The sequence below is a fragment of the Vicugna pacos genome, chromosome 11, assembly GCF_048564905.1.
Source record: "Vicugna pacos chromosome 11, VicPac4, whole genome shotgun sequence".
Taxonomy (NCBI): Eukaryota; Metazoa; Chordata; class Mammalia; order Artiodactyla; family Camelidae; genus Vicugna; species Vicugna pacos.
In genome coordinates this window covers 51,794,684-51,818,966 of record NC_132997.1, presented here as the reverse complement: position 1 = coordinate 51,818,966, position 24,283 = coordinate 51,794,684, and the positions used below count along the sequence as shown (strand labels likewise).

At 38.8% G+C, this 24,283-nt stretch overlaps 1 protein-coding gene and 1 long non-coding RNA gene across 3 annotated transcripts in view; one reads left to right on the top strand and one right to left on the bottom strand.

The window, feature by feature from the left end:
- The first annotated feature begins 106 nt into the window (after positions 1-106).
- On the top strand, positions 107-13,269 carry LOC116282348 (uncharacterized). 2 transcript variants are annotated; one of them, XR_012077376.1, is made up of 4 exons: positions 107-240; positions 634-713; positions 5,597-5,774; positions 13,002-13,269. It is a non-coding gene; the product is annotated as an uncharacterized lncRNA (long non-coding RNA). The 2 variants fall into 2 exon arrangements; XR_012077377.1 differs by lacking the exon at positions 13,002-13,269 and adding an exon at positions 9,452-9,555.
- Positions 12,450-24,283, bottom strand: part of PPA1 (inorganic pyrophosphatase 1) — a 24,055-nt gene continuing 12,221 nt past the window's right edge. Inside the window, exons 5-11 of the mRNA XM_006212878.3 lie at positions 22,567-22,653; positions 21,384-21,510; positions 18,896-19,023; positions 18,532-18,617; positions 14,432-14,501; positions 13,378-13,420; positions 12,450-12,788 (exon numbers count right to left, since the gene is read on the bottom strand). Of these exons, the coding sequence (XP_006212940.1) occupies positions 12,757-12,788; positions 13,378-13,420; positions 14,432-14,501; positions 18,532-18,617; positions 18,896-19,023; positions 21,384-21,510; positions 22,567-22,653 (573 nt within the window). The 3' untranslated portion in view covers positions 12,450-12,756. The remainder of the gene's footprint in view (positions 12,789-13,377; positions 13,421-14,431; positions 14,502-18,531; positions 18,618-18,895; positions 19,024-21,383; positions 21,511-22,566; positions 22,654-24,283) is intronic.

The window sequence follows — 24,283 nt, the reverse complement described above, 5'->3', positions numbered from 1 at the left end:
TATCGTCTCGAGCCGCGGAGGGGCGGGCCTCAGACGCGACGTGCGCGCTTGGGGGCGGGCCCAAGCTGACCCCGCCTCCCCTCGCCTTGAGCGAGGGACCGCCAGACGTGGCATTGCCGCGGCCCGGAGGGTGGGGCGGGATCTTGGAGTCTCGCGGTGCACCTAGACGCTCCGGATCGCGGCTTTAAATCCGTGTGTGTTCCCAAACACTCGGGGAAAATCAGAAGTGGCGACCAGCCGGTAGGTAGGCTCTCGGAAGGAATGGTTGACCTGAGAGTCCTCGACCTAAGGTGGATTCCAGCAAGCTTCTGCTTTAAGTCACAGTTCCCTGGGATAGCTGTCTTCTAGAACAGTTAACATTCATCGAGCTATGTTCCAGACAGTACACTGAGTACTTTGCATGTCTCATCTAATTTGACTCTCATTACAGCCCTGTGAAGCAGGTACTATTATCCCCAGTTTACAAATGAGACAACCGAAGTTCAGGATAGTCTAGTAACCCAGCCCAAGTTAACAGACTAGGAAGTGGCAGAGCAACACATTGGTTCCTATTGTACTGTCCGTCACATGCATTTTCTCATTTAATTCTGAGGACAACACTATGAGACTGGTGTTATTACTTCCATTTTACAGATAAGAAAACTGGGTCAAATGGAAAGATGGATGATGTTTTTGGATGGGAAGACTCAGTAACATAAAGATCTCAATTTTCTGTAAGTAAAATTATGAGTAACATAATTCTTTTAAAAGTATTAATAGGGAAAAAATGTACTAATAGGATTAATTATTATGTGTGTGTTTTTAAGTACCCTATTTGTTCCTGAAATTCAGATGGAAAAATAAATAAGAATAGTCAGAAAACAGGCTCTGAAAAAGAATAACAAGGAGGGTTATCTAGCACTATCAAATATTAAAACAGATCCTCAGTAATTAAAACAGCTTGGTGCTAGTGGACAAGAAGGCAAAGTAACCAATGGAACAAAGTGCAGATATAGACTCAAATACATGCAGAAATAAAATTAAAGTGACAACTCCAACAATACTCAGAGGGGGCTGGATGGGCAAGCTCTCCACCTTCCGCCCTTCTTTAATCCTGTGGGTCTTCTGCATTCAGTTTGAATCCTGCTCAGACACAGGGGTCATGGTATGTTATGAGGCGTCTCACCAGCTTTGGCTAAACCAGGGGAACCATGTCCAGAGGACTTGGAACCCCAGTATGTGCACCCTGGAGGCACAGAATGCATTGGATTGCTGGGCCTCGTGGAAGCTTGGCTGCAAGTGGGAGGCTCCCAAACCACAAGGATGGCTTGGAGGGCTCGGGAGGAAGGAGGGAGCACACAGGCAGATTCTCAGGAGAGCTTCAAACTTTACTTACCAGCTGGGTGCCCTTGGCCTAGCTGACAAATGCCCCAAACCACAGTGTACCCACCTCTAAAATGGGTGAAAGAGGTATTGTTATGCATGTAAGCAATTTTTCCAGAGTATATTTTCAATAAGTGTATCCATTATGTGTTTAAAATAAATAAATAATAAAAGGATTGAGACAATTGGGCTGTCAAAAAAACCTGAAAGTTGAATTTATAAGTCACATATTACACCAAATAAGTTTCAAATGATTCAGAGATATAAATGTTTAAAAATGATACCATAAAAGTACTAGAAAAATAGAAAAAAGTATGAATGAATTCCCTATAATCCTGGAATAGAGAAGACCTTTCTGGCTGTAATTGAAAATCGAGAAGTCATAAAAGAAAAGATTGATAAATTCAACCACAGAAAAATAGAAAACTTTTATGTGGCAAAACAACAATAATGGTGATACCATAAACTCAAATGACAGATGACAAGTTGAGAAAAGATATGTATAATCACATCATAGACAAGTGAAAAATTAATATGAAAAAGGCTGTTGTTGTAAAAACAGGCAAAGGAGAGAATCAGACAGTTATCAGGAAAAGAAATATATATGTTAATCATAATAAACTAATAATAGAAATAGATGTAGAAAATAATGAAAGACATTTAAAACTCATTGAGATACCATGTTCACCCACCAGGTTGGTAAAAGTCAACCTGTTTACTTGCGGTGAGGCTGTTGTAAAGAGTAGTTAAGGAGGGCCCCACTGAGGTGCCATTTGGACAGGACCTGAAAGATACCTGGGAGTGAAATATTCCAGGCTGACAGTGGAACATGTGCAGAAGCCCTGAGGCAGGAGTGTGCATGGCAGGTTCCAGGAACATCTAAGGGATGAATATAGCCAGGCAGGGTGACAAGGGAAGGAGTAGCAGGAGATGAGGCGAGAGAGTTGTGAGATAGGCGGTTAAAATTGAGAAGGTTCTAAGACTTTACCTCGCTTGCAAGCTAATGAGTTAGCCATGTACACTTCTGTGGATGCTGGCAGATAGGAGACTCCTGGGACAGAGACAAAGGATTTTATTACCTCAAGCATAGCAAGTAGCGTGAGCTTCGTGTTTGTGTGTTTTGCATTTGCCCCCTGCCAGGTCCTTTGGGGGTGATGCAGAGCAGCCCAGGTGGAGTCTGCCCATGTAATGGGTTTGCATCACAGCTGAGAAACCAGAGCTTAGGGAACCCAAGTCTTTCATAATGTTCTGCAAACAAGCCTAGCTGACTTTTAACCCAGAGGGAGATGTTATTACACTGGACATCAGACAAACCTCCCCTGCCCCAGGTGGAGATTCTTTTCCAAGGCTACTCTTTATATAAACATCCTTGAAAAGAGAGTGGAAATAAAGGTATCCAGTACCTCTGCTCCTGGAAGTGCAAAAATGTAAGAGATTGGTGGGGAATTATTTCCTAATGGGGGCAGATATTTAGAGCCTTGTAGGCCACTGTGAGGACTTTAGCTTCTAAACTGTGAATGATGTGGAGATGGAAGGTTTGAGCAGAGGAGTTTTGTGTAATTCTTCTCCCCACTCTATTACTCCCCTACACATGCCCAATGTTAGGTAGACAGGTACTCAACTGAAATGGAGACTGAAAAGCATCTGTCTTAGTCAGGGTTCTTCAGAGAAAGAGACCCGATAGGATGTACAGATATGCATAACAGGAGATTTATTATAGGAATTGGCCCACGCAGTGATGGAGGCCCAGAAGTCCAACAGTCCGCCATCTACAAGCTAGAGGACCAGAAAAGTCAGTGGTGTAATTCAGTCTGAGTCTGAAGGCCTGAGAACCAGGGGACTCTTAGTGTAAGTTCTGGAGTCCGAAGGCCCTAGAACAAGGAACTCTGATGTCCAAAGGCAGGAAGGTAGATGTCCCAGCTCAATAAGAGAGAGAGAGAGGGAATTTGCCCTTTCTTTTCGTTTTTGTTCCGTTTGGGCCCTCAACAGATTGGGTGATGCCCATCCACATTGGTGAGGGTGCATCTCTTTACTCAGTCTGCTGAATCAAATGCTAATCATTTCTAGAAACACCCTCACAGACACACCCAGAAATAATGTTCATCAGCTGTCTGGACATTTCTTGGTCAAGTCAAGTTGACACATAAAATTCTCCATCGTAGCATCTATTGGATCATGGGGGTCATGGGTGACCTTGATAAATACAGTTTCAGGGGAATAATGGGGTTGAATGCTGGACTGGAGTGACCTAAGGAGAGCCTGGGAGGGGAAGAAATGGGGCAGTGACCTTGGACAATGCCGTTAGAAATGTGGCTATGAAGGAGAGGAGAGACAGGGAAGCAGAAAGGGCATGGATGATGAAAATGAATTATTCCTTCCTGCTCAGCATAGTGAAAGCTGGGATGCCATCTGTGTTAATACATAAAAATTCATTCAACTCTTGAGAAGAAAGTAAACGTTTAGCCTTTTATCAATGAAAGGATTTCATATAATGTTCATTAGAAAAATCATTCTAAAATGCAATCCATCTAAAATTTGAGGAAGTAAAAGTCTAAATGTTCTCCCTTTGACACAATCTAGAGTGCAATTAGGAAAACCTTAATTCTTCTTAAAGTATTTGTATGCTCCCCGGTTTGTGCACTGTTGGTGGGAATGTAAAATGGTACAGCCCCTATGGAAAACAATGTCGGGGTTGCTCAAAAATTGGAAATGGAATTACCATATAAGCCAACAATTCCTCTTCTGTGTATATAACCCACACACTTGAAAGCAGGGTCTCTAAGGGATATTTGTACACTGATGTTCACAGCAGCATTATTCATAACACCCAAGAGGTAGAAGCCACCCAAGTGTCCATCAATGGCTAAAGGGATAAACAAAATGTGATATATACATACAATGGATATGATTCAACCTTATAAAGGAAGGAAATTCTAACACATGCTATAAAATGAATGAGCCTTGGAGACATGCTAAGTGAAATAAACCAGTCACAAAGTGACAAATACTATATGATTCCATTTATACCAGGTAACTAGAGTTCTCAAATTCAGGGAGATAGAAAGTAGAATGGTGGTTGCCAGGGCCATGGAGGAAGGGGAAGCAGGGAGTTGTTTAATGGTTATGAAGAGTCAGTTTTGCAAGATGAAAAGAATTCTGGAGTTCTGTTGCACAACATTGTGAATGTACTTAACACTACTAAACTATACACTTAAAAATGGTGAAGATGGTTTACACTTTATGTTATGTGTACTTTACCACAATTAAAAGACCTGGTTTTTTTTCACATGGACCTCCAGCAGCTTCAGCTATCTGTGCCTGGTCTATTTGGGCATCTCCATTTTCTGCAGGGTTATTCCCATCCTTGCCAGCACTGGCTTTCCCATTTTTCTCTTTGGATCTCTTCTCTCCCTCTGGGCAGGCGTCCTTCCAGGTTTGGGCTCTGGCTTTGGAGGAACAGGTTTAGCAGGTAACTTTGCATCTGTTCATGTTACAGAGTTAACCCAACACCCACGACATATTACCTTAATATTAATAGAATAAATTAATAATAGTTCTTAATTAAAAAGCATTAGTTGAGGTCCCCAGTCAACTCATTAAGTGTTAAGGATGCAACAAAATAAATCTTTCTTTCCCCACTGGGAACATGCACATCAAGCGACTCGTTTTTCATTGCTCTGGGCATGTCTGTAAAGGATCATGAAAGCACTGCAAGTATTGATTTGGGGGTTACAAATAAATCCTAGTGAGGGGGCAAATTCATAAATATGAATTTGTAAATAAAAAGAAATAGTGAGGATCAGCTGTCATCATACATATGGCTATGTGTATACATATCTGTATATAACCTCCACTTTGTGGATGCAGGCAACCACCAGCTGCTGGCTCTATCAGCCTGAAGAGTACAGTAAAGCGTTATGTCTCTGACTGTTTGGAAAGCCATTCGAGAAGCAATCAGAAGGTTTTTACTGAACAACTGCTGTGGACTCGGTGCTGTGCTGGGCGACAGTGAATAACATGACTGTGGTGCGCCTCTGCCGATAAGGCATTGGCAGGCTGTTGAGGGATCCCCATTCCATGCTCACGATGTGTTTTAATGAGCTGGGAGGAGAGACAGTGATGCTGGGGTAGTAGACTTGAAGCAGGATGCAGGCCAGGCCAGAGGAGAATGGCCACAGGTGTGCGGTGCGGCCCAGGGAGCTGCATGGCACAACGGAGCATCCTCTCTTCGCAGTGAACGATGGCTGCCTCGAGCTGCGGGCATGGGCATCGGAGCTGGAAGAGGCCTTCCAGGGGATCCAGCCAAGCCCCCTGAAGGCGTGGGGGAGCTGTGTGCCAAAGGTGACCAGCAGGCTAGTCTCTTGAGACCACCTCACAGAGTGCAACCAGCGTGACGTTACGTGGGTCGCCAGGTAAAAGCTCTTTCACCTAACTTGTCACCGCTGGACCAGGTGCTCAGAGGCCTCGGGCAGGTCCCTCGGCCTCCCTGGCTCGGCGTTGCCCGTGACTTATAGAGCCTAGAGCACGGGGCCCGGCGTTTAGGAAGTGCTCATGCATGGGAGCTGTTATCCTTGCTGTCGTTCCTCTGGTAGGTGTTCGCTGGATTATCTCACAGCGAGTACACTACAACCCCCAGAGAAATCTTTCCTGGCCGCTGAGATTTATGACTAGAGCAGGGGTTTCAGACATTGGGGTATGTTAGAATCACCCGGGGAACTGGTTAAAAATTGGATTCCAGGCCCTAGGCCCTCCCAGTTCTAATTCAGTAGGTCTAACATATAGAGATATCTATATATTTCAGTAGCCAGGAGTCCCCCACCACTAGCTGGGTTGAGCATGGTCCATTGGTGACCTCCTCCTGCTTCATTTGATTTTCTTAAAATGCATTTAAAATAAGTTATACCTGCTTTTAGAAAAATCAACTCAAAGAACATAGAAGCTTATAAAGTGGAAGGAAACTCCCTTCGCCTGATTTCTTCCACGCTTAACTTTACATTCTCACCCCCGAGATAATCGTTGTTAGCTGTGGTTTGTCTTGTTTGTTCCCAGAAATTATCTATCCCCATATAGCATATCCATCATTGTATCTCTTCCCTTCACTGTTCCATTTGTAAAAAGCACAAGTAGGATAATAGGATAGGGCAGGGATTGACGAAAGTTTTCAGTGAAAGGCCGAGTAGTAAATATTTTCGACTTTGCAGGTCCTAAGTTCTCTATCCCAACTACTGCATTCTCCCTTGGAGCTGGAAGGCAGTCACACACGTTCATTTATGAACTGCTGTGACTGCTCCAATAAATGTTATGCACCACACCGCTGCAGGCTGGATTTGGCCCACAGGCCATAGTGGGCTGCTGTGGAGTACTGCAACTTTCTCTTTTCACTTAAAATATTTTGAGCATCTTTTCCATGTCAGCCCATGCAATGATTCCATTAACTGCTACAGGGTATAGATATTTAGCCATTCAACTGGACTGCTGGGTGTTTTCCCAGGTTTTGCTGCACTGAACAAAGCTGCCATAGACTGTGTGCCTGGGTGACTATTCTTAGTCAAGTAAAATGAATTCTTAGAGCAGAATTGCTGATTCAAAGGGGAAAGACGAATTTGAAATTTTGATAGAGCTTGCCAGATTTCTCTCAGCCTTTTTTAAAAACTCAGATTGCCACATACCCTTGTGATTTTCATTGCTTAGTCTTATTCTGGTGAATATTTTCTGTTAAAGGTTAATAACTAAGCGAAAGATCCCAAAGAGAGATAGAGGGAGCAATAAACTCTGTGGCAATCGACTCCAGCTAGTAAGTCCAGTAAATACCTGCCATCAGGAAGCAATTTGCACAGCATTCTGGTCAATGTAAAAAGCAAATTCCCAGAAAGTAGTAAGGGCACCTGTTCTAAATGTAAAGAACATTTTGTGCAAAAGCACAAAGTAAGCCCGTGTGTAGCAAATATGCCGATCAGATAGGGCATAATTGCCATTACAGCTACAGCACGGGCTCAGCAGTGGTGAGGATGAATTTTGAATTTCCAGTCATAGTTCCCATTCGGGCTCTTGATACAATGCTTCAGATTCCCTTATCTGACAAAATGCATTGACCATGCAGTGTTGCTGAGATTACAGTTATGAACATCCAGTCTTCACTGAGCACCTACTGTGACCCTGGCCCTGGACTGGGTCCTTCACCTACATTCCCTCCACCCTGTGATGATGGTGATACCACCATTTTACAGATGGGGGAACTACTGCTCAAATAGGTGAAGTCATTTAGCCATGGCAATGCAGTCAGCGGTTTGACTTCCAAGCCCATGGAGGGAAAAAAAAACATCATATGCTCTGTTGAAAGCTGGCAAAAGCCTTGCAGAAAACAAAATAAGGGGAACAAAAATGTCTATATTCCATGATCTTGCAATCTACCCCTGGGAATTTATCCTTAGAAAATAATCCCAAAATATTAGGCCCAAAGATAACAAAGAGCTAAACATTAGAAACAACAAAGATTAACAAAAGAGAAATGACTAATAATCGGTTTGATGGATTTTTAAGTACCTGTTAATAATGATGATGAAGACCGAGAAAACAATGTAAAATAGTGGGAAATCCCTGGTTTCAAAGTCAGATGACTGGGTTAAGTCACCACATACCATCTGAGTGACCTTGGGCAAGTTACTTAGGTTTTCTGAGTCTCTTTTTTCTCATTAAAAAAAAAAAAAGATTACTCTTCTGTGTATAAATAAGATAATGTTCCAAAGTATTTATCATTCCCATCATATGTAAATAATAACACTTCATTCCATGGTTAGGCGTGGTCATGAGACCTGCAGTAGCCAATTATTTCATTGAACATCATTTATTGTTCATTTCATTGAACAAGAACATCTGTGATGTGTGTCACTCTGGGCATCTAATCTCTAGTGCCAGACTCCCACACTTTCTGCCTCTGAGACAGTGATCCACATGAGAAAGCAAGTGTTGCCTGGGAGGCAGGATGCTGAGCCGTCATGTGGAGGACAGCTGCCCAGAGGCAGAGCCGACTTTGTGTGGAGTGAGGGATGAACTTCTGTTTTCTTAAGCCACTGAGATCTGGGGACTGCTGAACACCACAGGGCTATCCCAACTGTGAGAATAACCTTGTCTCTCTGCTTAACACTGTACCCTCAGGGCCTAAGACAGTGCCTGGCACAAAGTCAGATCTCAAGAAATGTTTGCAGAATGACTGTTGTCCTAGGGGTTAGGGTTTCTTTTTGGCTTTACTATGCAGATAACTTTCATCCAGCACCGAAGATGAAGAAAGAAGAGAGCCCCCAAATACCCAAAGCTTCTCCTTGGGCGTTGTTATGGGTTGTTGTGTCCCACAGAAATTCACGTTGAAGTCTCAACACCCAGCCCTCAGAATGTGACCTTGTTTGGAAATAGGATCGTTGTAGATGTAATTAGTTCAGACGAGGTCATACTGGAGTGGAGTGGGCCCCAACCCAATATGACTGGTGTCCTTATAAAAGGGGAAATTTGGACACAAACAAGCACACAAGGAGAACACCTTGTGAAGATGAGGGTTATGTTGTCACAAGCCAGGAACTACCAAAAGCAGGGAGAGAGCCCTGGAACACCTCCTCCCCTGAAGCCTTCAGAGGGAGCCTGGGCCTGCTGGTGCTGGGTCTCGGACTTCTGGCGCCGGAACTGTGAGCCCACACGTCCCTGTTGTTTAGCCCATCCAGTTTGTGGCACTGGTTATGGCAGGCCTAGCAAGCGAATACAAGAGTATTTTACACTTTTTTGCTTTAACAGAGGAGAAGTAGCTTTCTTTGGAGGCTCTCATATGGGAGAGCTATTGCTGGCATGTCTTCTGGCTAGTATTCTATTCCCATTCCTTTCCATCATGCTGGGCAGGTGATTCCTATTTGTTGGACCAATGCTTGTGAAATCTCCCACATTGTATAATCTTTCTTTAGAAAACATATTTCTCACCCTAGCAAATAAATCACTTCAGAATCACACATTATAATGACTGAGGCAGCATTTAAAAAATAGACCTTACAAAAGGAGCAAGAGAAATATTAAAATCTGAATGCTAACATTTCTGATTCTGGTCCAGACAAGATGGCATAGACCTGTTTTTCCCTGCTTCTGCCTGCTAAGCACAGCTATAAACCTGGACATAGCAAAAGAGATGACCAAAGGAGACCTCTGAAAGGTGCTATGAAGGTGAGCTGGTTTGGGACCCCAGGATCAGGGAACAGCACAGTGACAGGACATGTGCATCCTAGCACCCATCAGGAGGAAGAGGAGAGTCCTTTCCAACCCCTAGCCTAGCAACAGAAGGCAGTCCAGATAGACTCATTCCTCCCCAGAGTGGGGTCCCTCTGGTAGGTGAGACACCACCTGGCAAGGGGGATAATTGGGAGCCCAGGCAGAAATAAACCACCAGGGAGGCACTCTTCTTCCTCACAGGGTCTGAGACTCCCCTTTTCCACCAAGAGTTACCTAAGTGGGCGGGTGGGCTGAGCCTGAGGGAGAAATCCAACTGTAACAGGTAGACCAGTTCAGGAAGCCTCTTTATCCTATAAACCTAAGACTTCTTTCCAACCCAGAGACACTAGGGTAGAAGGGTAAGTTGGGAGAACCAGTCAGGGGACCCTCACATCCCTTCACCAGGAGATACCCAGACCCCTCAGGAACCAACAGAGATACCGCACAGCAGGAATCAGAAGACCCAGTGGCACCAGATAAACTAAGCCAACCAAAATAACACTGCGAAGTTGCTGAGAATTAAACTGCCTTTGAAACCACAGTCCACAAAAGTAGGCCAAGACCCATGTGCTAACCCCAAATAGGGTGATGCTTGCTAAAATAGATTTAAATGGGTACTAGCATCCCCTAACATAATAGACAACACAGAGATGAATCCTGGCAAGGATACTATTAACAATCACCCATCATACCAAGAAAATCACAACTTGAATGAGAAAACACAAGCAATGGATGCCAACACCGAGATGAATCTTGGCAAGGACTTTATAGCAACTGTCTTAAAACTGCAACTAGATTGTCAATTACAAATTCTCTTGAAATAAGTTTAAAAATAGAAAATATCAGCAAAGAAATAGAAGTTATTAAAAAAAACCAAATGGAAATCATAGAACTGAAAAATACAAGCACAGAGAAGGAAAACTTGCTGGGTATGTTCACTATTAGAGTGGAGAAGACAGAGGATAGATTTGTTGAACTTGAGGACAGAACAGCAGAACTCACCAGTCTGAAAAAGAGAAAAGTAGACTGGGAGAAGGAAAAAAAAAACAAACCACCAAAGCCTACAGACCTGTGGGACAGTAACAAAAGATCCAACGTTCATATCTTCAGAGTCCCAGAAAAACAGGAGTGGGGTTGGGGCTGAGAGTATTTGAGGAAATATGACTGAAAAATCCCCAACTTTGGTGAAACACACAAACTTACAGACCCAAGAAGCTGAGCAAACCCCAAATAGGATAAAATGCTAACATTGCAATAATTTTCTTAAATGTAAGTTGTCTAAATACATCAATTAAAAGGCAGATTGGCAAAGTGGATTTAAAAAAATACATATAAGAATACCTATAAGAAACTCACTTCCAATTCAACAACATACGTAGGTTAAAAGTAAAAGAATAGAAAAAGATATACCATGGAAACATTAATCAAAAAGAAAACAAGGAGTAGCTTATTAATATCTGATAAAGTAGACTACAGAGCCAAGAAAATTACTAGAGACAAAGAGGAACTTTACACAATGATGGAAGGATCTAGTCCACCAGTAAAACATAAAGACCATAAATGTGTTCACACCAAACAGCAGCGCCTCAAAGTGCATGAAAAAAACAAACTGATAGAGCTGAAAGATAAAATAAGACAAAGCCACAGTTATAACTGAGGACTTCAGCATCTTCCTTTCAGCAATTGATACATCTCAGAAAGAGAAACCCAGCAAGAATACAGAAGATCTGAACAACACTACCAATCGACAGCATTCATTGAGTTGAGATACATAGAATACTCCACCCAAAAACACCAAAATCTAAATTTTTTCTCTAAGCACCTATGGAATATTCCCCAAGACATACCACATCCTGGGCCATAAAACCACCTCAACAAATTAAAAAGAATTGAACTCACATGGACTGTGTTATCTGACCAGAATGGAATCAAACTAGAAATCACTAACAGAAACACACCAGGGATTAAGAGTGGGCGGGTGGGGAGGACATGAGGTGGATGTGGCTATCAAAGGGCAATGCGAGGGATCCTTGTGATGTTAGAACTGTTCCGTATTTTGTAGGATACAGGAACCTACATAGGAGATTAAATTGTGCAGAACAACACACCACATGGATGAGTACAAGTGAAACTGGAAAATCTGAAGAAGATGGGCAGACTGCATCAAAGCCACTGTCCTGGTTATGATATTATACTTTAGTTTTACAAACTCTTACCTTTGTGGGGAAGGTTATAGAGAGAATCTCTCTCTATTATTTCTTACAACTGCATGTGAATCTACAATGATCTCAGTAAAATTTCCAGTTAAAAAATCTGAATGCTTAATACATGCCATTACATAAATACCATCTCTTTTTACAAATGAGGGAACTGAAGTGAGATGATTGGGACCTGACCTGAGATTTCAGAGCTAATAAAGTCAGTGGACTAAGATTTAAAAACTCAGGTCTGCATGGCTCCAAAGCCCATGAACTTAATCACAAAGGTGTTTTGGCTGATGACTCATAATATTATATAAATGACTTAGGGGTCCAATTAGTTGATTAGAGAAGCTTTTTAAAAAGTAACTATCATTTCAAAAGGTGAGCAGGGTTGTGGTTTTTTCTAATATGATATAAATTTAAAAACTTCAATTTTGCTTTACAATAGTATGCTAGGAATTGGGTAAGAGCATAGTATCAAGATTACTGTAAATACAAGGGATTCATTCTTAGGTGCCTAAAAATAAAGTCAGTCTTAGTCTAATAATTACAAAATTAAATTATAAGATCATTCACAAACAGCACCCAAGCCTGCTTGGTAGTGTCAGGCTTCAGATCAAAATAAAAATATCATAAACCACATTTCAGCAAAATAGTTTTATTTACTAACACATGGCAAACATATACATCCAATATGTATTTATCTTGCACATTTATTCACAGATGACTTCCAAACTACAATTGCCTTGATATTTAAGCATGTACTAAAAGTCTTCTTACTTAAGATATGAAAAATGTTTTTAGATGGGTAACATTATGACTATATTGGATTGGTCACAGAAGAATTTAATTAGATTAGTTCTATAAATTTAAAGCTACTACTTTTACATCTAATGCTTTCAGACAAATAAGATGCAGCAATATCAGCTTGTATTCCAGAGAAATTCCCTTAGTTTTTCTGGTGATGGAACCACTTATCCACTGTAGTCAGAGAAAAGAAAAACAAATTAGAATCCTCTGTTAAGAATCAAAATTATACCCAACATATAACAATGAATAATGTACTTGCTTTAATGTGTCCTACTATGGATTACATTAAAACAAACCTACATACATGCAAAGTTTCACTACAGCAGAAACAGGTAATTTATCATTTTCTTTTGGGCTTCCTTACTCTTGTTGCTGATCCTATAGACATGCAGTTCTGACCAGAAGAACCTTACGGAGAATCCTATCATCTAAAGGTGAAGAGAACTGTTTAGTGGGTGAAGCATCCTGTGGCCAGACGGGGATGCGGAGTCCAGCCCACTCTGACCTCCACGAGGCATCTACCCAGAACTCAGGACAGTCGGGTCATGGTTTGGAAACTGCAGTCACAGGGGGTGGCACTAACACTGGTACGTTCAGGCATCTTTCTTCCCACATACGCTTTGGTACTCTAAAAATGCTTCTTCTCCCTGTCCTTTTTCTCTGTATGTATGTGGTACGTAAGATATTTCTATAGACATAGATGTAATTTTCCCACATGTATGTAGTGTTTAATGTAATTTTACTAGAATATAGATCTTACCATCTGTTGGTATTGTGCAGGCAGATTCACATGGTGGTGGTAACTAAAATAAAATATTAAAATGTATTAGTCTAATCCCAGGAAAAAATAAGCTAAAAAGTTATACTGATATAAAAATTGAAAAGAATTTGAACAGAAGACAACTATCCCAATTTTTAGGTTCTAAAAATAATTTATAATAGATGGGAACAACGCACAGATTGCTCTACTCCTAAGAAATGCTAACAAATTCAAGCCTCTTGGCTTCTAATGACACACAGGAGAATAAATAATAAAAATAATGTTTTTTTTAATAAAGAATAAAAAACCCAACATATATGTGTGTGTGTGTATGTGTATATATAAAATATAGGCAGAATGTTCTCATCAAAGAGTTATGATTGCTAACCAATAGCTTTTCCCTTCCAATGTATCTTATTCATCTCAACTTTGTTAAGATTCATATATAAAGATAAATCTAAATGTATTGGCTTCATCATTAAGTTGTCCTTTTTCCTTGTACTACACTGTTTACAAGGCAGTTGAATCAGACTCTTTTGTTTTCCGTATTTAATATTGTAAATGAGAATAATTTTAGACGATCATCTGTCTTCAGGTTAATCCAAATCAGATAATTATTTTTTTGATGGATGGTTTACTACCTCAAATAGAAGTCTCTACTAGGACTATAAACCACTTCTGTAATGGTACCTGAAATTTGGTAACTTTCTCAGTCCTTGCTATGACCAAGTCAAATAAGTACCCATTGGTACTTTTGTGAAAAATGGCTTCTGATAGGTACCAGGCACTTGGGTTACTTGGAACATTCATTTTGACTTTTATTAATTGTACTGCTTTGCTGTCTGCCCAATTTAGGGTTGACTAGGACCTTCAGCAGCTTTCCCCTCAGTCAGATGTCTTATATGTGTTTATGGTTTGTAATTTCCAGACCTCATACCACAATATGCATATAGAACATCCTCAGATATTTACTGAAAGAAGTACTTCCCTCCCCATTGAGCACCATGGTTTTTGGCCACCAGCTATGTTCTTTTTCAGGGAAGCTTTAACTTACAGAATCCACGATGGCTTTGGCAGCATCAGGGTCACACTGGAAGGGGCTCTCAGACACAGTGGTATTCATGCTGTTAAACAAAGTGACAGTAATCACACATCACAGTAACAAAACTTCTCTCCTATTAACTCTTTCTTGTTAAAAATAACAAGTTGAAGGTGGTAGGCTAGATTAGATTCAAAGCTTTCTCACCTATAGTAAATATTCTAATTATTTTGGCAAGGTACAGCTATTTTTGTGGTTAATTTTACTCAAATATCTTAAGTTCAGATTTTAAAATCTGTGATTGCTTTGTAATTCTGACAGAAAGAGCAAAGAAATGCAAATTAAACAAGAAACATATCTTTCCTAATTAGATAAAATGAAAACAAACAAACAAACAAAAAATCCAGTTCCTGTCAGTGCTGACATCTGAGGTTGACTTTCCTGGCAGGAGTAACACCTGGCTCAATATTCCTGAAAAATAATCTGGTAAAATGTGTCTAAAAACCTTTTAAAAAGCTCATATGCTTTGATAGATTCCACCTCTCCAAACTCAGATTTAAACAGTGATGTACAAAGATGTTCAACATACACAGTTTCATAATTTCATTACTGATAGCAGTAAAAAGCTGGAAGTAACCAAAATGTCCAACAATAGGGGTGATTAAAAATGATTTATCCATGACATGGAATATTGTACAGATATGAAATGTTATATAGTATAAAAATACTATATTTTTAATGACATGGAGAAATGCTTATAATGTTCATTTTTTTAACCCATAAAACAAGTTGTATATACAATGTGATCCTAATTATTTTGGAAAGTATTATACATGCACACACAGGACTATAAAAAAAAACTCTAAACATTAGTAAGAGTTATCTATGGAAAAACTGTGATTAAGGTGATCTTAAAAAAACATTTTTTGTTTATCTATAGTTCAAAATTTTATACACATTATTTGTATATTATTATAGCATGAGTATGATCAGAAATATCCTATTAAAATGAAAAAGAAATATCTACAGTTATTTGTTCTTTAATGTGCATTAAGGCCATTTCCATAGAAACAATAAGACACCATCAAATAGAGAAATTATTAAAAGCAAGGTCTCAATGATTATACATTTTCACATGTGTGAAAATGTGCTCAGTTTTTCTTATGTTTGTGAAGAGACAGTGTTTTCATTTTACAGCACATTATCCTTACTTACAGAATAGAAGATTCTTGAGAATTATTTTTACATTAGGATTTTCTCACACTCAGAAAAAATTTTACTGCCCAGATAACTTGATGTTGAAAAAAAAAAGTAATACACATATATAGTTAGAAAATTCAGAAAGTCATAAAATGAAAGCCTTCCTCCCTCCCTTCTCCAAATGGATGTCTTCAAAGGCAATCATTATCGATAGTTCTTCTTTCCCTCCAGAAAAAATATATAAATAGATGCTGGGGTGTGTGTGAGTGTGTGAGTGTGTGAGTGTGTGTGTGTGTGTGTGTGTATTTTACCTTGCATAAATGGGATCATATTAAATATAGTACTATGGACTTTGCTTTTCTCACTTAATATATTTTGGACATTATTCCACATCAACATATATAGAACTTTTTTTTATGTGCCATATACTGTTCTATGATATGGATGTGCTGAGCCATTACATTTTGATTGTTTCCAACATCTTGCTATTATAAATGACACTGCAGTGAACATTCTTATACATATATTTTGGTGAACTTTGGAGACTATATCTGTAGGATACATTCCTAGCAGTGGTGCTACAAAGAAATACATGCACTTAAAATTTTGAGACTGCATATTGTCAAATTGACCTTCACAAAGGTTGTACCCATTTATACTGTCACCAATTTTATACATATATGTGTGTATATTCTTGGCACCCCCAGCTATCATCTAATTTACAAAAGTTTTGCAAATCTAATGAGGAATAATGCTATCTTGCTGACTTGCATTTTAAATTATAAAGTGAGACTATGCATCTTTTTATATGTAAACTTTCTTTCCCTACCTTTTTCTCTCTATTGAATTATTAGTCTTTTTCTTATCAACTTGAACAAGCTATAAATTAAGGAATTTAGCCCTTTGTCATGTATTGTTTAAGAAAAAAATTGGGAAAAATTGTCTTCTGATAGATTAAAAAAATATCATAAGTAAATCTTTTATGGGATTTAAGCTACCACAAGCTAATAAATTCATCTATACATTTTCTAGAATTTTCTAACATTAAAAAATTTATCTGTCTGTAATTAAACACTGATGTTAAGACAAGGGTTGCAAACTTGAATGCCAGCAGCCAGCACCCAATTAACATGTGGGTATAAGTACCTGGAGGTGAGAAAACTGGTGCTGGGTTTCTTGCACAGGGCACTTGTGGAGCACCTGCCTGGTTACAGCACGTTTCAGAAATCAAACAGCCACCACATGACGGTGGCTGCCAACGCACACACCTGGCTTACAGGACGTCCGCAGCAGGATAAAGACCTAGTCTTATTTTCTCCCTAAACCGTTGGTGGGTCCAAACCACTCATTTAAAATACCTTCTTTATTATGAACTAAATTCCCGTACATCTTTAGGTCTATCAAATTCTAACAGAACCAAATAATTTGACTTTTTTCTTCAGTATCAAATTCTTAGTAAGACAATATTACTAAACAATACCAAAATAACGAACACTCTTACTCACCACTACCCTTATTTTTTTCAGAATTTCCCTTGCTATTCTATTCTCACATGCAAATTTTTTCTAGATGAAATTGAATGTTACTTATGAGCACAGCAAAACTTTCTGTTTAAAATCTTTTACTTCTTAATAGAGTCAGTTTTCTTCTCCTGGGTCCTTCAGACTTCTTGTTTGCATTTTTTTTTAATACTATTCTACATGGGATCTTTTCCTCCATTATAGTTTCTGTCACAGTTTGCACAGAAAGCTTAGCAATGTACATATATACCCATTTTATGATCAGTCACCTTGCTGAACTCTCTTTTTTCTAGGGTTTTCCAGATACACACTCGTATCATCTGCAATCATTTGCTTCCTCTTTTCCAATATTTCTGGATCTTACTTCTTTCTCTTATTTACTTCATGAACTAGTATCTTCAGAACAACACTAGTTAAGTGGTAATAGTGGGCATTCTCTTACAAATCTTTAAAAAAATCTTCCAGTGTATTGCACTGAAAATGGACTGGGGGCCAGACAGACTTGATACTTATTGTGGTGTGACTTTGGTTAAGTAAAATCTCCCTACATCTTTGTTGCATGCTTAGCAAATATTAACTGCTCAATCAATACTAGCTATTATTATCAGCAGTAGTAAATTCAGCATGTACGGTAGATCCCACTTTAGTTGTGATGAATCTTACATATTGACATCGGAGAATCCTAACCCTAACACTCAACCTGATTATACCCATCACATTGTGAGCACCCTGACGCGAGGCAGTCTGTCCCCTTTATAGTTTTGGTCTGTACTTATTCAGAGAGTATCTTGTGGCACTTTTCAGTTGCTCATACAGCTACGTTTTGAAGAGGAAAACAGTGTTGCCTGTCATTCCAGTTCTGCAAGGATCAAGCCATTAGCCACTGCAGCCTCCACCAACAGTGCCTTGAGGGGAATTCAGGATGGAGAAAAATAGGAAACAGTTGGACATACTGGTCCTTAGATAGTGAAGATGTGTGTCTATGGAAAAATTTCAAATGACCCGAGATTCTTGCCTCTTCCCCTACATAGAAAAGCACTAAAATCATTAACCTGAGATGTCTCTTCTTTATGATTAGCAGTAAATTTTTGATGCTTGACTACATATACATCTTGGCTTTTCCCTCCCCTCTCTGGAGCAGTTCCTCAGAGCTATCTGAGAGGCTGTCTCCTGGGCTGTAGTTCTTAGTAAGGTCCCTGAATAAAACTTAACTAAAAACTTTTACCTTGTGGGTTTTTCTTTCAGTCAGCACCTCTTACTGACTTGAGCACTGACAAAACCAGTTACCTCTCTCCTAAGTGAACATAACAGTACAGTATGTCCTGGTTATTAAAACCTTTGGAGCAACCTGGTCTGCTTTGTGTATTAAACATGCAAAAAAGAACTAATGCTTACCAACTGATTCCTTTTCCATCAGTTTTCTTAGTCACTAGTGCTCTCCAATAGTCATGAGTGCTTTTAATAATATCAACTGCAAAGTCCTATAATTTGAAGAGATATGCATTAGAATGACAGAAACATGTTCTTTCCTTACTATCAACATTTCCCCAAAGCCTGATAACTTTCTCTCTTTTGAATCACTTCCTTATGTCAAAAAAAGAAAACATTTAAATGAATAAATTAACATTAAGGCTGTCTTTTGTCTTTAGACATCTGTTTTATTATCATATAGTTTTTAGATGGTAAGAAGTATGGTTAAATTATAAGTCTCAATCAATACAAATAGAACTAAAGCTATAGTTTGCAGTGACACACTTACCTTATCTTTAAATTCTGCATTGAAAGCAAACTGGTTCTCAGGTTTCCCATCAGGAACCTTGTACCTTCTAAACCAGTCCACAGTAGCTTCCAGGTAGCCAGGTTTCAGCCGCTTGACATCATTAATATCTAAGAAGAGAATAAATAGATTGCAAGGTGTATATGTAATTACTTACACATTCAGTAGAAATATCAAGTTCTTACTTTGAGAGAACTATGGGATGGATTATCAAAAAAGTTCAAGATAATGTTTGAGCTAACACCTTGTTGAGAAGAGAACACAAATTCACATTAAAAGGAAATCATCCAGATTGAGTAAAGAAAATGTGGAGTATATATATAATAGAATACTACTCAGCCACAAAAAAGAATGAAATAATGTCATTTGCAGCAACATGGATGGACCTAGAGATTATCATACTATGTGAAATAAGTCAGATAAAGACAAATATCATATAATGTGGAATCTAAAAAAAAGTAAAATAATGGCACAAATGAACTTATTTACAAAGCAGAAACAGACTCACAGACAGAAAACAAACTTATGGTTACTAAGAGGGAAAGCTGGGGGGATAAATTATGAGTGTCGGATTTATAGATGCTAACTACTATATATAAAGTAGATAAACAAGGTCTTACTGTTTAGCACAGGGAACTACATTCAATACCTTCTAATAACCTATAATGGAAAAGAATCTGAAAATAATAATATATGTATAACTGAATCACTTTCTGTACACCAGAAACTAACACAGCATTGTAAATCGACTAACTTCAATTAAAACTTTGTGATCTTGAATTAGGCAATGGTTTCTTAGATATGGATACCAGAAACACAAGCAATAAAAGAAAACAGACTATATCAAAATGAAAAACTTGAGTGCTTCAAAGGACAGCATTAAGAGAATGAAAGGAGGTAGGGGAGGGTATAGCTCAGGGGGAGAGTATAGCTCAGTGATAGGGTGCATGCTTAGCATGCATGAGGTCCTGAGTTCAATCCCCAGTACCTCCATTTAAAAAAAGAAGTTAAAAAAGATTTCTAAGAGAGGATGACACTTAAAAAAAAAAATTAAAGGACAATCCACAAATCCACAAAATGGGAGAAAATACAGACAAATCATATATCTGATAAAAGTCTAGTATCTGAAACATATAATTCCAACAATAAAAAGACACACCCACTAGAATGGCTATAATAAAAAAAGATAAACAACAAGTGCTGGCAAGGAAGCAGAAAAATTAGAACCCTCATTCACTGCTGGCAGCAGGACTGTAAGATGGTGCAGCTGCTTTGGAAAAAAGTTTGGCAGTTCCTCAAAAGGCTAAGTGTAAGAGTTACCATATGACTCAGGAACTTGCCCAAGATGATTAAAAACACATGTCCACACAAAAACTTCTACAGGAATGGTCACAGCAGCAACATTACTACTAACAGACAAAAACAACCCAAATGTCCATCAGCAGATGAATGGATAAACAAAATGTGATATATATCCATACAACAGAACATAATTCAGCCATTTAAAAAATGAGACTGGTACATGCTACAACTTGGGTGAATCTAGAAAACATGCTAAAAGAAACCAGACACAAAAGTGCACATATTTTACATTCCCTGTATATGAAATAACCAGAATAGGCAAATTCACTGAGACAGAAAGCAGATTAGTGGTTGTCAGGGTCTGGGAGGAGGAGGGAATAGGGAGTGACTGCTTAGAGATACACAGAGTTTCCCTTTGGGGGGATGAAAATATTCTGGAATGAGATAGCGGTGGTGATGGGTGCACAACACTGTGAATGTACTAAATGCCTCTGAATTGTACACTTCAAAATAGTTAAAATGCTGAATTTTGTGTTAATAGTTGTTTTACCACCTAGAAAAAGGGGAATGAAGTACTAATACATGTTACAATGTAAATGAACCCTGAAAACATATGCTAAGTGAAAGAAGCCACATACCACGCAAACCCATTTATGTGAAATGTTCAGAATAGGCAAATCCATAAAGATGGACAATGCTTAGCGGCTGCCAGGGTCTGAGGGAAGTGGGAATAGGGAGTGACTGCTAATGGATTCGGGGTTTCTTATCAGAGTAGTGAATTAGTGGTGATGGTTAACAGTCTCGTGTGTGTATCAAACATCATAGAATTGTACACTTTAAAATGGTGAATTTTCTGGTATGTGGATTATATCTCAATTAAAAAAAATTTTTTTAAATAATAGAGCAACTGGATGTTAGCACGTGGGGAAAGAAAGGAGAAAACAGTAAACACAAACTGCCAGATTTTTTCTTTCCTGGAATGAAGGAGAATGTTTACTTATTTAGCTACGGAAGTTCACTAGTAGAAATAGGAATGCTTTGTCCAATGTTTTGCTCCTCCGTTCTTTAACAGTTTAAGGCATGGGCTTTCAACTCTGTCAGTACAGGTTAAGTGTGGTGGTGCGTAAGATTCAGGTATAAAGATGTCAGACCCTTCAAATTTTCTTACCGTTATAATTGGCTGCATCAGGATCCTCCACATTAATGGCAATGACTTTCCAGTCGGTTTCCCCTTCATCGATCATAGCCAATATTCCCAGAATTTTCACCCTGATTATTTCTCCTCTTGCACATACCTGAGAGTCAAAAACCACAGCCAGGTCAATACTAGAGAATGAAACTTTAAAAGAACAGTTTTATTGGTGGATAACAGGAAATGAGGAAGATGCCACATTTCTGCAAACTTACCCTAAGGTTGTTCCTTTCAGCTTTTAAAAAGCTAAACAGGTAAATGTCCATTAGTCCTATCAGAGCTCAGAGTAATTCATGTTTTTTAAACTGTCATTGATTGTGCCAAAGAATAAGTCTCAAAATGTAAGAAATAATTTGTTTCAAATACATATTTTAATCTACTTTCATTACTTTTTATTTTATAGGAGTCGCTGAGTTAAGTAAGTCATACCATGTGCATGAACTTTATGATTTAAGAAACTGAAAGACAACTTTCTTTTCAGTTGTTTACTAATTCCTTGGGCCTGGGAAAGCTCATAAAGAAAATAAGTATTGTCAGAATCTTAGAGCAACTCCACTTGACGAATGAATCCCTACCATAAACCTCCAATTCGTGGGGCTATTTAGCTTGGGCCAATTCACTGGTCACTCCAAATCTTTAGGCAAGGTTTGCCTTGTACTGATTAAATTTGCCTCCTGATACCCTGCTGAAGTGTTTTTTGTTGTTGTTGTTGTTTTTTCAATTTCTAGGCTTAAAGAAGATTTTATTAGTAGTACATTCTCTTTGGAACGTTTCCTTAGGTACCCTTAATGAATCTCTGAGCAAGGCCACAGGATAAAGATTAAAATTGTTAATGAACTCAAAAGTGACTGGTTTATTACAAGCTTCCTTCAACAAGGAAGGAATGCATCTATTGATACTCATCTGCCTTCCAAGACAACGCAGAACGTGTCCAGTTCCGCCACATACGTACATATATACATTTTTCCCTAGGCTAGGTTTAAATGTACAAATTTTAATGTACAAATGCTTAGAATGGAATGGAAGCTTTTAAGTTATCACCCAAAGAGACATTATTTCACCAGTATTGTTAGATTTTATTTACAATATTTTTAAAAGTATGAACTTTGTATATTTTATTGATATCAACACTAAAGAAAAATATTTCAGATTCTGTTACCTTGCTTCCAATTTCACACACATCAATTGGGTCATTGTCACCACAACAGCCAGTGTGTTTGTCATTGTGTCCTGGGTCTTCCCAAGTCTGAAAAAAAAATAAGACTTAGAGTGTATCATTCCTATACATGCTACTGACAAAGTGGATCATGTTGACATTAAAAGACAACATGATCTTTCTGCAAAAATATGAATCTTCAGCTATTTATTCTCATTTAAAAAATTCTTTATTCACATCTAAAAATCTTAACTACCTATAATAATTTAATTAAATGCTGGGCTCCTATTATGCAGATAATGCTAAACCAAATTTAATCTTTAAAATGGATCATGACCCCGTTTTAAATAAACAAAACCCAACTATCTAATAACTGAGACAATATGCAAACACAAATGCAGACTCAGATGTTTACTTTAAAAATATATTAAAAGAAAACTGCTTTGATGAACTCTTAGTCCTTACTCTCTTCTACTAACTAGATTTTCTTTAAAATAAATTTCCAAAGCAGAGATAGGTAGGCAGTAATATTAAAATGGAAATGATGTGTGCTGATGGCAAAAGTGTCACTGCTGACAGGAGCCAAGAGTGAAAACTTTCATCAGGCTTTTTCTGAAGCTTTAAATTCCTGGGCTTCTTCCCTGCTGAACTGCAAGACGGAGCCCCTGCCGAGCATCTCACAAAAGAAGGGATGGTCTGTGCTTGCCAGGAAGTTAGGTTTAAAGTGTAGCTGTTGTTTTGGTTCTTTTCTCTCCCAATTCAGAACATATTTTTTGGATTTGTTTGCTTACTCAGCTGGAGTAAGGGCAAAAGATAAAAGTGAAGGGGGAAAAGGAAGACCGGAGCCGACAAAGCCAAATCCAACTTACAGAAGAATAACTATTTCAGCAATATTCTCCCAAGGGGACGTATTTCAAGTACAAAGTGAAGTGCTATAATTAAAGCAAACGGCTTTGTGATGGCCTAGCGAGCTAGATGAGTTTGGCCTTTGTTTTAATAACTTGTGGCTTGTTTCACAGTAAATCCCTCTCAAGAGGCTCAGTGGTTATTAAAAACAACCGAACAGGAAGAAAATAAATTGAATATTTTATTTAAAAATCATAAGTGCCACAGCGTTAGCTTGCCAAATCAGAATTAAATATACATTTACTCATAATGGACATGATTCTAGTGGTTCTTCATTCAAATATCAAGTAAGAGCCTACTACACGTTGGTATTGTGCTGGGGATAAGCTGGTAAACACTGCAGACATCCCCCCTCTTCAAAGGGTTGACTGGGAAAACAGAATCCCGTTATTACTTTACCACAAAGAGCACGGCACAAAGAAGAAGGAACCAGGACCCGAAACATAAAAGTCAACAGCTGTGAGAACTCACACGTGCCAGGCACTAAGTGCTTCGTTCCTCAAATAGCCACATGAGCTGTGGCCTCGTAATGTCTCAGGGGGAGATACCGACGCCTCAGGGAGGGAGAAGCAGAGGCAAGTTAGGTTGCCAGCAAGCGGCAGACTTGGGATTTGAACCCTTTTAAGCACTAGTCTACACTGTCTCTCTAAACAGATTTGCCACTCATTCTGTAAAGAAAGAATGTAGTTTATAGCCAATCCTTATAGAAAAACAAATATTTCAGAAAAGAACAAACTTTCAAATGTCAATTTAAACACTGTAAATATTTACCTTTTAGTTTACCTTGAAGTTAAATTATTCGAGGAAGTAATAA